General features: G+C 41.8%; 5 protein-coding genes across 14 annotated transcripts in view; all 5 read right to left on the reverse strand.

Moving 5' to 3' along the window:
• The window catches only part of LOC132465797 (protocadherin gamma-A11-like), a 41,375-nt gene extending 38,574 nt beyond the window's left edge, over nt 1-2,801 (reverse strand). The window contains exon 1 of the mRNA XM_060062602.1: nt 4-2,801. Coding sequence (XP_059918585.1) covers nt 4-2,391 — 2,388 coding nt within the window. The 5' untranslated portion in view covers nt 2,392-2,801. The remainder of the gene's footprint in view (nt 1-3) is intronic.
• The window catches only part of LOC132465763 (protocadherin gamma-C5-like), a 284,228-nt gene that overhangs the window by 195,643 nt on the left and 74,908 nt on the right, over nt 1-13,677 (reverse strand). For 2 of the 10 annotated variants that reach the window (XM_060062571.1, XM_060062549.1), the window contains exon 1: nt 7,131-9,659. The exons of the other annotated variants lie outside the window; for them this stretch is intronic. In XM_060062571.1, coding sequence (XP_059918554.1) covers nt 7,131-9,518 — 2,388 coding nt within the window. In that variant the 5' untranslated portion in view covers nt 9,519-9,659. Of the gene's footprint in view, nt 1-7,130; nt 9,660-13,677 lie in introns of those variants that run through there. 10 annotated transcript variants of the gene reach the window in all.
• LOC132465791 (protocadherin gamma-A2-like) overlaps nt 1-13,677 on the reverse strand; it is a 124,132-nt gene that overhangs the window by 38,574 nt on the left and 71,881 nt on the right. The gene's annotated exons all lie outside the window — the stretch shown is intronic.
• LOC132465778 (protocadherin beta-15-like) lies at nt 3,034-7,056 on the reverse strand. The gene has a single exon (XM_060062584.1). The coding sequence runs from the start codon at nt 5,807-5,809 to the stop codon at nt 3,329-3,331; it is 2,481 nt and encodes an 826-aa protein (XP_059918567.1). The 5' UTR covers nt 5,810-7,056; the 3' UTR covers nt 3,034-3,328.
• On the reverse strand, nt 10,795-13,433 carry LOC132465792 (protocadherin beta-15-like). Its single transcript, XM_060062598.1, has one exon. The coding sequence runs from the start codon at nt 13,274-13,276 to the stop codon at nt 10,856-10,858; it is 2,421 nt and encodes an 806-aa protein (XP_059918581.1). The 5' UTR covers nt 13,277-13,433; the 3' UTR covers nt 10,795-10,855.

Raw genomic sequence — 13,677 nt, forward strand, 5'->3', positions numbered from 1 at the left:
TACCTCTGGTGAAACATCCAGGTCTCCAAACACTTCTTCAAAGTCTGTTGGATTTTTTCTCAGGGTCTGGTCAGCAGGCAGTGTGTTGTCATTGTAAGACGTGACAAATTTAAAGTCACTTGTTCTAGATCCAGTGGTTAAATACGCATCATAATTATATGTGCTGCGTAAAGTTCCAGTGCCGTCCACATCTGCGTAGTTTGGAGGGAGATAAGAGCTGGGAATAGCAACCGCTCCATCAAATAACAGTCTGGGCTTTCTCCTCCGACAAAACCTCAATCCCAGAATGATAATAATGAAGGTCAGGAAAAAGGTGGAGACGGATACCAGCGCGATGATCAGATAAGATGTTAATTTAGAACTGCTATCTTCATAAGCCATGTCCTTCAGTTCTGGAACTTCAGCCAAATTATCAGAAATCAGTAAAAACATGGAACATGAAGCAGAGAGGGAGGGTTGTCCGTTATCCTTTACAGCGACTACAATGTTCTGTTTCATGTTGTCAGAATCAGAAATGTCTCGCTGGGTCCTGATCTCCCCACTGTGAAGATCGATTTTGAAGAGTCCTGGATCAGTGGACTTAATGATCTGATAGGACAGCCAGGCGTTCTGTCCAGAGTCCCCATCAACTGCTATCACCTTGGAAACCAGAGAACCTCCTTGTGCAGCTTTGGGTACCAGTTCAGTCATGAAGGAGTTTCCCTCTGGGGCGGGGTAAAGTATCTGAGGAGTGTTGTCATTTACATCCATTATGAAGACACTCACAGTCACGTTGCTGCTGAGCGGAGGAGAACCATTGTCTCGTGCCATTACGTAGACTTTAAAGCTCCTAAACTGTTCATAATCAAACGACCTGACACTTTGGATCACTCCGGTGTCTCCGTTAACAGATAAATAAGAGGAGACTGGAGCACCGTTGACTTCACCAGGTAAAAGAGAATAGATCACTGTACCGTTTTGTCTCCAGTCTGGGTCATGGGCCTTAACAGAACACAGGCTGTGGCCCGGTTTGTTGTTCTCAGGGACATAGCTGCTATATGACTGTTCCTCAAACACAGGTGGGTTGTCGTTGACATCAGCGATAGAGACTTGAACAGTTTTTAATGAGGACAGAGGTGGAGAGCCCTCGTCGATAGCAGTAATTGTAATGTTATAATGAGGCATTAATTCGCGATCTAGTTTATCGGTGGTCACTAGAGAATAATAGTTTTTGATAGAAGGAATTAGACTAAATGGCACGTTTTGTTGAATAAAGCAACGGATCTGTCGGTTCTGTTCTGAATCCATATCCTGCACGTTAATTATTCCAACTTCTTTACCAGGTGATACATTCTCAGGCACTGGATTGGTCAACGATTTTAACGATATGATTGGAGCATTGTCATTGGCGTCTGTAATAAATATAATAACTTTTGTATCTGTAGAGAGACCATAACCATCTTTGGCCTCTATATATATTTCATATTTCGATCCTTCTTCAAAGTCAATGTCACTTATAACAGTAACGTCACCTGTTTTCTGATCAAGTGAAAAAAGCTTCCGTGACTTATCTGACATTTTGTTAAATTCATATGTAACCTCTCCATTAACGCCCTCGTCTGCGTCAGTAGCGCCGACAGTGATTACGTGAGTTTTCAACGGAGAGTTTTCCGGCAGGCTGGCTTCATACACGGCCTGACTAAACACAGGGGCGTTATCATTAGCGTCCAACACAGTGACGTCTATAGTTAGAGTACCTGATCTCTGAGGAGTACCACCGTCAAGAGCCGTTAACAATAATTGAATTCCCTTTTGTTCCTCTCTGTCTAATTCTTCATTTAAAACCAATTCAGCATATTTGATTCCAGCACTTGTGGTTTGAGTATTTAAAATAAAATGATTATTTTCCTGGAGCATGTAGCTTTGAACGCCGTTCTGGCCGACATCTGCATCATGGGCCGCGTTGACGCGGTAGCGAGCTCCTTTGTCAGCGGATTCTCTAATTTCCAGTTTGATTGTATCCTTCGGGAACAGTGGTGTGTTATCGTTGATGTCGTCGATTTTCAGTGACATGCGATGCAATTCTAAGGGAGATTCAAATAGAAGCTCAAATTTGAGGAAACACGAAGCCTTTTCTCCACAGAGCTCTTCTCTGTCTATTCTCTTCGCGACGGTCAGGTCTCCTGTACGACGATTTATATCACAGTATGCTGTATTTCGTTCCGTCTCAATACGAGCTTTGCGAGCAGTCAATCTTCCAACGTCTATCCCAAGATCCTTTGCTATATTTCCAATGATAGAACCAAGCTTCATCTCCTCCTGAATTGAATAGTCAAGCTCGCCATTTGTGAAGTGCAGTAAACAAATGAAAACGAAAATCAAACCGTAGAATCCACAATGTCTGTCTTCCATTTTCGTACAAGAGATGTCCAACACACAGTCGTGACTCGTCGATCACACAAAAAAAAAAATCCCAGTTTAGCTACACCCTATTAAAGCAACTGTACTGAAGACGGTTTTCTCCCTACTAGTTTCATCCGTCGCGTCCGTGCACGCAAGCCTTGGCTTTGTGCTCGAGCCCGTCAACACGCACTATGGACATGAGGGTCGGTATCATAGCGCGTTGCTGGTCTATAGTGACACCATGAGTATACTAGAGATTTTACACACAGCGCGTGTATATGCAATGCATATACTCAACAGACTATTATTGAGAAGAACACATGCCAATACAATACAAAGACACAGCAGTATGTGCTTTGAAACATAAAAGGTTCATGGTCATCAGTCTGCACCACGGACAGAGGCAGAACATTCTTCTTTTAATCAGCATGACTGCAATGTTTTGGCTGCGATTTTGAAAATATAATTCATCTTCTTTTACTGACTAAGATATAATATACATCATATTTGTTTATGCTCATATGACAACTCAATTATGTACTTCAGTGTGGTTTAATAGCAACATTATTTCCATATCAAATACATGCATTAAGTAATACAATTAATCTTCATTTCTTTGATCCAAAGTTCATAAGGAGCAACGGCTTTTTCTCAAAAACAAGCACTGCAAAAATGCAAATGATTTGCTTAATCTTGTACTCAACAAAATTCAACTCAAGCAAAAGTTGCAATCTTAAAATTTGTCATTTGATTCATTAACCTTTTATCAGCCTTTCTGAAGCTCCTTGTGAGTATCCCCATTCGTTTAACCTGTGTCTGACAAGTATTCCAGGTCCTGCTCAAAATATGCATGATACTGGGATATGAAGATCTTTTGGATGGGAGTCAAACACCCAAGCCACAATCTGCCTCACATTTTTACACTGTGTCTCTGTGTCGTAAATGCTCAACAATGAGCAAATCTAAACCAACGAAAAATTAGAGAGTAACAATTGTTGTGTTGGATCTCTGAAAATATCAAGAATAATCTCAAGAGGGTGCCTACCTCAGGGGAAACATCAAGGTCTCCAAACACTTCTTCAAAGTCTGTTGGATTTTTTCTCAGGGTCTGGTCTGCAGGCAGTGTGTTGTCATTGTAAGATGTGACAAATTTAAAGTCACTTGTTCTAGATCCAGTGGTTAAATACGCATCATAATTATATGTGCTGCGTAAAGTTCCAGTGCCGTCCACATCTGCGTAGTTTGGAGGGAGATAAGAGCTGGGAATAGCAACCGCTCCATCAAATAAAAGTCTGGGCTTCCTCCTCCGACAAAACCTCAATCCCAGAATGATAATAATGAAAGTCAGGAAAAAGGTGGAGACGGATACCAGCGCGATGATCAGATAAGATGTTAATTTAAAACTGCTATCTTCATAAGCCATGTCCTTCAGTTCTGGTAGGTCAGCCAAGTTATCAGAAATCAGTAAAAACATGGAACATGTAACAGAGAGGGAGGGCTGTCCGTTATCCTTTACAGCGACTGCAATGTTCTGTTTCATGTTGTCAGAATCAGAAATTTCTCGCTGGGTCCGGATCTCCCCACTGTGCAGATCGATTTTGAAAAGTCCAGGATCAGTGGACTTAATGATGTGATAGGACAGCCAGGCGTTCTGTCCAGAGTCCCCATCAACTGCTATCACCTTGGAAACCAGAGAACCTCCTTGAGCAGCTTTGGGTACCAGTTCAGTCATGAGGGAGTTTCCCTCCGGGGCGGGGTAAAGTATCTGAGGAGTGTTGTCATTTACATCCGTTATGAAGACACTCACAGTCACGTTGCTGCTGAGCGGAGGAGAACCATTGTCTCGTGCCATAACATAGACTTTAAAGCTCCTAAACTGTTCATAATCAAACGACCTGACACTTTGGATCACTCCGGTGTCTCCATTAACAGATAGATAAGAGGAGACTGGAGCACCGTTGACTTCACCAGGTAAAAGAGAATAGATCACTGTACCGTTTTGTCTCCAGTCTGGGTCATGGGCCTTAACAGAACACAGGCTGTGGCCCGGTTTGTTGTTCTCAGGGACATAGCTGCTATATGACTGTTCCTCAAACACAGGTTGGTTGTCGTTTACATCAGCCACAGAGACCTGAATTGTTTTCAAAGATGACAGCGGCGGTGAACCGGTGTCGGAAGCAGTTATTGTAATGTTGTAATCAGTAACTTCTTCACGATCTAGTTTATCCGTGGTCACTAACGAATAATAGTTTTTGATTGAGGGAATTAGTTTGAAAGGAACCATTTGTTGAATGTAGCAACGGACTTGTTTGTTTTTCTCTGAATCTCTGTCCTGCACGTTAATAAGGCCTACTTCTGTACCAGGTGGGACGTTCTCTGGTATTGGAGCGGTCAAGGATTTCAACACTATGACCGGGGCGTTGTCATTAATATCCGCAATACTTATTATCACCTTTGAATCTGATGAAAGTCCATATCCATCTTTGGCCTCAACAAACATTTCATATTTTGAATCCTCTTCAAAGTCAATGTTTCCTGCAACAAATATCTCCCCAGTCTGTCCATCAAGTGAAAACATGTTCCGTGATTTATCTGACATTCGGCTCAGTTCATATGTAACGTCCCCATTAACGCCCTCGTCTGCGTCCGTCGCGCTCACCGTAATCACATGGGTTTTCAACGGAGAGTTTTCCGGAAGTCTGGCCTCATACACGGCCTGACTAAACACTGGGGCGTTATCATTAGCGTCCAACACAGTGACGTCTATGACTACTGTGCCTGATCTCTGAGGAGTACCACCATCTAGAGCCGTGAGCAATAATCGTATTTGCTGCTGCTCCTCTCTGTCTAACTCCTTTTCTAAAACCAATTCGCCATATTTACTACCGGCACTTGTAGTTTGTAAAATCAAAATAAAGTGGTTATTCCGTTGAAGAGTGTAACTTTGTATCGCATTCTGGCCTACATCTGAATCGTGAGCCGCATTAACGCGATACCGAGCTCCTTTGTCAGCAGATTCACTGATTTCCAGCTTGATAATATCCGTCGGGAAACTCGGTGCATTGTCGTTTATGTCTTGTATCTGTAGTGATACACGGTGTAATTCTAATGGAGATTCCAAAAGGAGCTCGAATTTAAGAACACACGACGACTTTTCTCCGCATTGTTCCTCTCGGTCGATTCTCTCTGAAACAATTAGCTCTCCGCTCTTTAGATTGACTTCACAATACCTCCGTTGGCTTTCCTCGGTTTCAATGCGAGCCTTTCTATCAGATAATTTGTCCAATCTAAGTCCCAGATCCTTGGCGATATTCCCGATTACAGATCCACGCTTCATCTCCTCTTGGACTGAATAGCTCAGGTCGCCATGAACGTAATGCAGTCCATACAATAAAAAGACAAAAAATAAAATCCCTTGGTTTTCCATCCTGGTATCCAGAGCAATTTACGATAGAATCAATAGGCTCGGTACTTCTTACAACCCACACAATGAATGTATTATATCTATGGAAAGGAAGGACCATCGGCTATTGATAGCCCTCCGCTTTTCAACGAATCTCCGGATTTGTCTGCCTTCTGCTATTGTCAAGAGGTGGTGGGTGGATAGACTGACGATTATATTACGTTAAAATATATTGTAGGTGCATAGCGACACCTCGAGTCATCAAGAAGTATAACACTATAATTGTGGTTATAACTCATGTAACACCAAACGCTATTCTATTCACTTGTGCTTTTTGTTTGAGCACCTGACTAATTTAAACAATAAATGACATCATATTTGCATCATATGGAATTACTATTTGACCAATTCTACCTGATGAAACAAGTGTTCCATCATATAAATTGAATGGGTGGCTAATATAGTATTCCTAATGTCGTTTCAGTTGGCATAGACAACCCAAAGCTATTCCAGCACCATGGACAGCGACATATCATGCAGTAGGTCAGTAGTAACAGAGATCCATCAGACAGAGCTCAGCATGCAGACTTTTCAACCCCTCAGTCAGTCCTCCTGATAGTGTAACAGTAAAATTGTGCTCAGAGCAGCAAACACATAGTGGCAAAATACAGTCCTCAGATTACACAGTTAACTATGCAGAGTAGGTTCTGAAGTCTGCAACTAATGAACAAAGGGGAACTAGGGGTGAAAAGCTTGGCACAGAGAAAGTAACAGGTGAGAGAAAACACAAACTATACTGCATATAAAACCGACAGAATGTTTGATGTGACAGCAAAAAGTGTTTCTTTGGATATATTGAACAATCAAGACTGTCCACCAAGATGAAAAATCTTAATTTAAAACAAGTAATAATTTTTTGCTCACTCCAGAAAACCAAATTGTAGTTGCTGTGCTTCATACAGCACAGATAGAAAGAAATGGCCACATCCTTAACTGGTCCTTCAGCAACAAAGTACTGTTGTTTCACAACCAAATTAGATGGATACAAATTCCATAATGTAGTCCATTCATTAGGTATGCAACAGAAACATAAACTTACTTTAATCCTCAATGAAATACCTAAAATATGAAACATATTAACAAAAGCACTGTGTGAGACTGCAAATACCGTGTTGTTTCAAAAATAAATAGCCTGAACCAATTTTGACTATGAAAGGGTCTTTGACATTGAGATTATTTTATAGAAATGTGATAGATACATGACAGAAGCTGAATTAGGGCGGCAAGCTGCATTGGTGAGAAGCGGAAAGAGTATTTTCTTTTTTGACACATGTATATTTTTTACCTCAGGGGAAGAATCGATGTCTCCAAAAACTTCTTCAAAGTCTGTTGGATTTTTTCTCAGGGTCTGGTCTGCAGGCAGTGTGTTGTCATTGTAAGATGTGACAAATTTAAAGTCACTTGTTCTAGATCCAGTGGTTAAATACGCATCATAATTATACGTGCTGCGTAAAGTTCCAGTGCCGTCCACATCTGCGTAGTTTGGAGGGAGATAAGAGCTGGGAATAGCAACCGCTCCATCAAATAACAGTCTGGGCTTCTTCCTCCGACAAAACCTCAATCCCAGAATGATAATAATGAAAGTCAGGAAAAAGGTGGAGACGGATACCAGCGCGATGATCAGATAAGATGTTAATTTAGAACTGCTATCTTCATAAGCCATGTCCTTCAGTTCTGGAACTTCAGCCAAGTTATCAGAAATCAGTAAAAACATGGAACATGTAGCAGAGAGGGAGGGCTGTCCGTTATCCTTTACAGCGACTACAATGTTCTGTTTCATGTTGTCAGAATCAGAAATGTCTCGCTGGGTCCTGATCTCCCCACTGTGAAGATCGATTTTGAAAAGTCCCGGATCAGAGGACTTAATGATCTGATAGGACAGCCAGGCGTTCTGTCCAGAGTCCCCATCAACAGCTATCACCTTGGAAACCAGAGAACCTCCTTGTGCAGCTTTGGGTATCAGTTCAGTCATGAAGGAGTTTCCCTCTGGGGCGGGGTAAAGTATCTGAGGAGTGTTGTCATTTACATCCGTTATGAAGACACTCACAGTCACGTTGCTGCTGAGTGGAGGAGAACCGTTGTCTCGTGCCATTACGTAGACTTTAAAGCTCCTAAACTGTTCATAATCAAAAGGCCTGACACTTTGGATCACTCCGGTGTCTCCGTTAACAGATAGATAAGAGGAGACTGGAGCACCGTTGACTTCACCAGGTAAAAGAGAATAGATCACTGTACCGTTTTGCCTCCAGTCTGGGTCATGGGCCTTAACAGAACACAGGCTGTGGCCCGGTTTGTTGTTCTCAGGGACATAGCTGCTATACGACTGTTCCTCAAACACAGGTGGGTTGTCGTTGACGTCAGCTATTGAGATGTGAACAACTTTGACTGACGTCAGAGGAGGAGAGCCCTCGTCGATAGCAGATATTGTAATGTTGTATTCAGACACTAGTTCTCTGTCTAGTTTCTCTGTTGTTACCAAAGAATAATAGTTTTTAATTGAAGGAATAAGTTTTAAAGGAATATGTTGCTGAAGAAAACACCTAACCTTTCGGTTTTTCTCTGAATCTCGATCCTGCACGTTAATAAGGCCCACCTCCGTACCAGGTGACACGTTCTCAGGTACGGGATTGGTTACTGATTTCAGCGATATAACAGGAGCATTGTCATTAACATCTGTAATACTTATAAGAACTTGAGAGTCTGAGGAAATACCGAATCCATCTTTTGCTTGCACAATTATTTCATATTTGGTTCCCTCCTCGAAGTCTATTTCACCTGTAACAAATATTTCTCCAGTCTGTGCATCGAGTGAAAACAGTTTTCGTGACCTATCAGATATCCGGCCTAGTTCATATGTTACTTCTCCATTAACACCCTCGTCTGCGTCCGCAGCGCTAACAGTCACCACACGGGTTTTCAGCGGAGCGTTTTCAGGCAGACTGGCCACATATACGGCCTGACTAAACACTGGGGCGTTATCATTAGCGTCCAACACAGTGACGTGTATGACTACTGTGCCTGATCTCTGAGGAGATCCACCGTCCAGGGCTAAAAGAGACAACTTAATTTCCTTCTGCTCTTCTCTGTCTAAATCCTTTTGTAAAACCAATTCGCCATATTTAGTGCCAGCACTTGTAGATTGTACATTGAACGCAAAGTGTTCATTTCGTTGCAGATTATAACTCTGAACACCGTTTTGGCCTATATCTTCATCATGAGCCGCATTCACGCGAAACCGAGCTCCTTTGACAGCAGATTCGCTTATTTCCATCTTGATTTTATCCGTCGGGAAACTCGGTGCATTGTCGTTTATGTCTTGTATCTGTAGTGACACACGGTGTAATTCTAAGGGAGACTCTAAAAGGAGCTCGAATTTAAGAACACACGAAGGTTTTTGTCCGCATTGTTCCTCTCTGTCGATTCTCTCTGAAACAATGAGCTCTCCGCTTCGTAGATTGACGTCACAATACCTCCGTTCGTTTTCCTCTGATTCAATACGAGCCTTCCTAGAAGATAATATGTCCAATGTAAGTCCGAGGTCCTTGGCGATATTCCCAAAAACAGATCCACGCTTAATCTCCTCTTGAACTGAATAGCTCAGGTCGCCATGAATAGAATGCAGTCCAGATACTAAAAATAAAAACACGAAATTACCCATCCCGCAATATTCCATCTTTCTAAACCGAGCAAAAAAACAATAAAGCCGATATAGGTTCGGGTTTTCTAACGAAGCACCAAGGAAATGGAATTGATCAAAAATATAGAACGACCATCGGCATTTGATAGACGACCGCTTTTCTACGGAACTCGGCTTAGTACTGCTCTCATGACGAGCTGTAGGTTGGAACGGCTGACTCTTATATTATTTTTCAGGTCTACTCTATTGCAGGTAAATAGCGACCTCCTGAGTCATCAGGGTGTATAACACATTGAGAGGGGCCATAACTCATAACTCGTTGAAAACCGAAAGGTGGTATTCTATTCAGTAGATCTGTCTTCTTTCTTTAAAACTCTCTTTGAATTAAGTAAACATGACATTGCCCAATATGCATACTATATGCAGGTAATTGTTGATCAATGCTAATGACACCTAATGAACACATTTAAAAAAAAAATAATTGAACCGTATGATCTTCATGAAGGAGTTAAGACGGTGTACAGCTCTATACAAACTCTCCAGCACCATGGACAGAGACACAGCTTAGAAAAGGAATGGAGAAGCAGGACCAAAAGCATCAGACATTTGCTGACTTTACAACCACACCTTCATGTCACTCCTCCACATGGTGCAGCAGAGTGTACTGTGATGCTGGGAGCAACAGACAAAGATGCTCTGGGAGCACAGAAAAACAATGGAGAGCAGGAGATTGACATTTCTAATTGTCTGCGTTCAAAATATCAGGGTAGAAAGACAACTAGGCCTTACGGTAGAAATTAAACTAGACATTAGCGCAATGAGACAACAAGGTAAAGATACAAGTGTTAAAGTTATTGTATGAACATCGAAATCTGTGACCCTCACCCCTGACGACACACACACACACACACACACATACACACACACACACACACACACACACACACACACACACACACACACACACACAAACACATGTGATTGGTTCGGAAAGATCAATATCTATCAACCGTTAACCCGAACGAAAAAGGACTAGGTATTAGGTATGTCCACCTAAGACTTTAATTATATACAAAGAAAACCCATGCAAATCTAAACTTGATATTCAACAAGTCAATAGATATGTCAACATATATGTCACCCCTTTGGTAAGTGTTGTCCACATTAACGTGTTATATTTAGATGCCGGCTAATAGGATGCTCATATCCCATGTAGAATGCACTGAATTTAAATATGAAGTAATAATTGATGATGTATCATTTTAAATAACAAACAGTGTGACGGAGAAAATAAATTCTGAGAGACATAACGTGCAGTATAATGTTTTCAATTCAAGAGGCTTACAATATATTTCTTAATGGAAACATAATTTTTAAATCACAATATGTTCAGCTAAAATGCCTACCTCAGGGGAAACATCAAGGTCTCCAAACACTTCTTCAAAGTCTGTTGGATTTTTTCTCAGGGTCTGGTCTGCAGGCAGTGTGTTGTCATTGTAAGATGTGACAAATTTAAAGTCACTTGTTCTAGATCCAGTGGTTAAATACGCATCATAATTATATGCGCTGCGTAAAGTCCCAGTGCCGTCCACATCTGCGTAGTTAGGAGGGAGATAAGAGCTGGGAATAGCAACCGCTCCATCAAATAACAGTCTGGGCTTCCTCCTCCGACAAAACCTCAATCCCAGAATGATAATAATGAAAGTCAGGAAAAAGGTGGAGACGGATACCAGCGCGATGATCAGATAAGATGTTAATTTAGAACTGCTATCTTCATAAGCCATGTCCTTCAGTTCTGGTACTTCAGCCAAGTCATCAGAAATCAGTAAAAACATGGAACATGTAGCAGAGAGGGAGGGTTGTCCGTTATCCTTTACAGCGACTACAATGTTCTGTTTCATGTTGTCAGAATCAGAAATGTCTCTCTGGGTCCTGATCTCCCCACTGTGAAGATCGATTTTGAAAATTCCCGGATCAGTGGACTTAATGATCTGGTAGGACAGCCAGGCATTCTGTCCAGAGTCCCCATCAACTGCTATCACCTTGGAAACCAGAGAACATCCTTGTGCAGCTTTGGGTACCAGTTCAGTCATGAAGGAGTGTCCCTCTGGGGCGGGGTAAAGTATCTGAGGAGTGTTGTCATTTACATCCGTTATGAAGACACTCACAGTCACGTTGCTGCTGAGTGGAGGAGAACCGTTGTCTCGTGCCATTAAATAGACTTTAAAACTCCTAAACTGTTCATAATCAAATGACCTGACACTTTGGACCAATCCGGTATCCCCGTTAACAGATAGATAAGAGGAGACTGGAGCACCGTTGACTTCACCAGGTAAAAGAGAATAGATCACTGTACCGTTTTGTCTCCAGTCTGGGTCATGGGCCTTAACAGAACACAGGCTGTGGCCCGGTTTGTTGTTCTCAGGGACATAGCTGCTATACGACTGTTCCTCAAACACAGGTGGGTTGTCGTTGACGTCAGCTATTGAGATGTGAACAACTTTGACTGAAGTCAGAGGAGGAGAGCCCTCGTCGGTGGCGGATATTGTAATGTTGTATTCAGACACCAGTTCCCTGTCTAGTTTCTCTGTTGTTACCAACGAATAATAGTTTTTAATTGAAGGAATAAGTTTAAAAGGAACATGTTGCTGAAGAGAACACCTAACCTTTCGGTTTTTCTCTGAATCTCGATCCTGCACGTTAATAAGGCCCACCTCCGTACCAGGTGATGCATTTTCTCGTACAGGATTGGATAACGATTTCAAAGCAATGACTGGGGCATTATCATTAATATCGGTAATTCTTACAATTACTTTAGCGTCTGAAGAAATGCCAAATCCATCTTTTGCTTGAACAATAATCTCATATTTTGATCCCTCCTCAAAGTCTATATCACTTGCAACAAAAATCTCTCCTGTCTGTCGATCAAGGGAAAACAGTTTTCGTGACTTGTCAGACACCCGTCCTAGTCCGTACATAACTTCCCCATTAACACCCTCGTCTGCGTCAGAAGCGCTTACGGCGATTACAGGAGTTTTTATCGGTATGTTTTCAGCAAGGCTGGCCTCATACACTGCCTGACTAAACACTGGGGCGTTGTCATTAGCGTCCAACACAGTAACGTAAATTGCTACAGTGCCTGATCTCTGAGGAGAACCACCATCTAGAGCCGAAAGTAATAATTTGATTTCCTTCTGCTCCTCTCGATCTAATTCCTTGTTTAAAACTAATTCTCCATATTTAGTACCATCACTTGACGTTTGTATATTGAAAACAAAGTGGTCATTCCGGTTGAGAGTGTAACTCTGAACACCGTTTTGGCCTATATCTTCATCATGGGCCGCATCGACGCGATACCGAGCTCCTTTGACAGCAGATTCACTGATTTCCAGCTTTATTCTGTCAGTTGGGAAAATCGGTGCATTGTCGTTTATGTCTTTTATCTGTAGTGATACACGGTGTAATTCCAAAGGAGATTCCAAAAGCAGCTCGAATTTAAGAACACATGACGGCTTTTCTCCGCATTGTTCCTCTCTGTCAATTCTCTCTGAAACAATGAGCTCTCCGCTTCGAAGACTGACATCACAATACCTCCGTTCGTTTTCCTCTGATTCAATACGAGCCTTCCTAGTAGATATTACGTCCAATGTAAGTCCCAGATCCTTGGCGATATTCCCGATAACAGATCCGCGCTTCATTTCCTCTTGAACCGAATAGCTCAGGTCGCCATGAACGAAATGCAGTCCAAACAATAAAAATAAAAAGCCACAATGGCCCAACCGATTGTGTTCCATTGTAAAACAGAATAATATACTATATAACTACTGTTTCGAGACTGCCAACAACGCTATTATGAAATGGATTTGATCGAAGGAACGACACGATCATTCGACTTAAATACTGCTGTAGAACGGTGTCCAAGCTTAGCCTTCTGCTTGCGTCAATAGGTGGTGGGTCGAAATGCTGAAGATCGTATTTGATGAACTCAATTGCTGGTGCAGAGCGACACCATGAGTCAGTATGCAGAATAACGTATTGAGATAGGATGTAAATCATATAACACCAAATAAGCCTACTATTGAATTCCGTTTTCCTTTCACCGTCGTATTTTATGGTCTTTGAATATAGCCTAAGAAAAATAAACAACACAGGCTTTTTTTCATGTAGAAAAAAAACATTTGATATTGTTAAAATT

The sequence above is a fragment of the Gadus macrocephalus genome, chromosome 10, assembly GCF_031168955.1.
Source record: "Gadus macrocephalus chromosome 10, ASM3116895v1".
NCBI lineage: Eukaryota > Metazoa > Chordata > Actinopteri > Gadiformes > Gadidae > Gadus > Gadus macrocephalus.

What these genes read in the sequence shown, in the direction of transcription:
- LOC132465778 (XM_060062584.1), bottom strand. Translation starts at nt 5,809, where the DNA reads ATGGAAAACCAAGGGATTTTATTTTTTGTCTTTTTATTGTATGGACTG.
- LOC132465792 (XM_060062598.1), bottom strand. Translation starts at nt 13,276, where the DNA reads ATGGAACACAATCGGTTGGGCCATTGTGGCTTTTTATTTTTATTGTTT.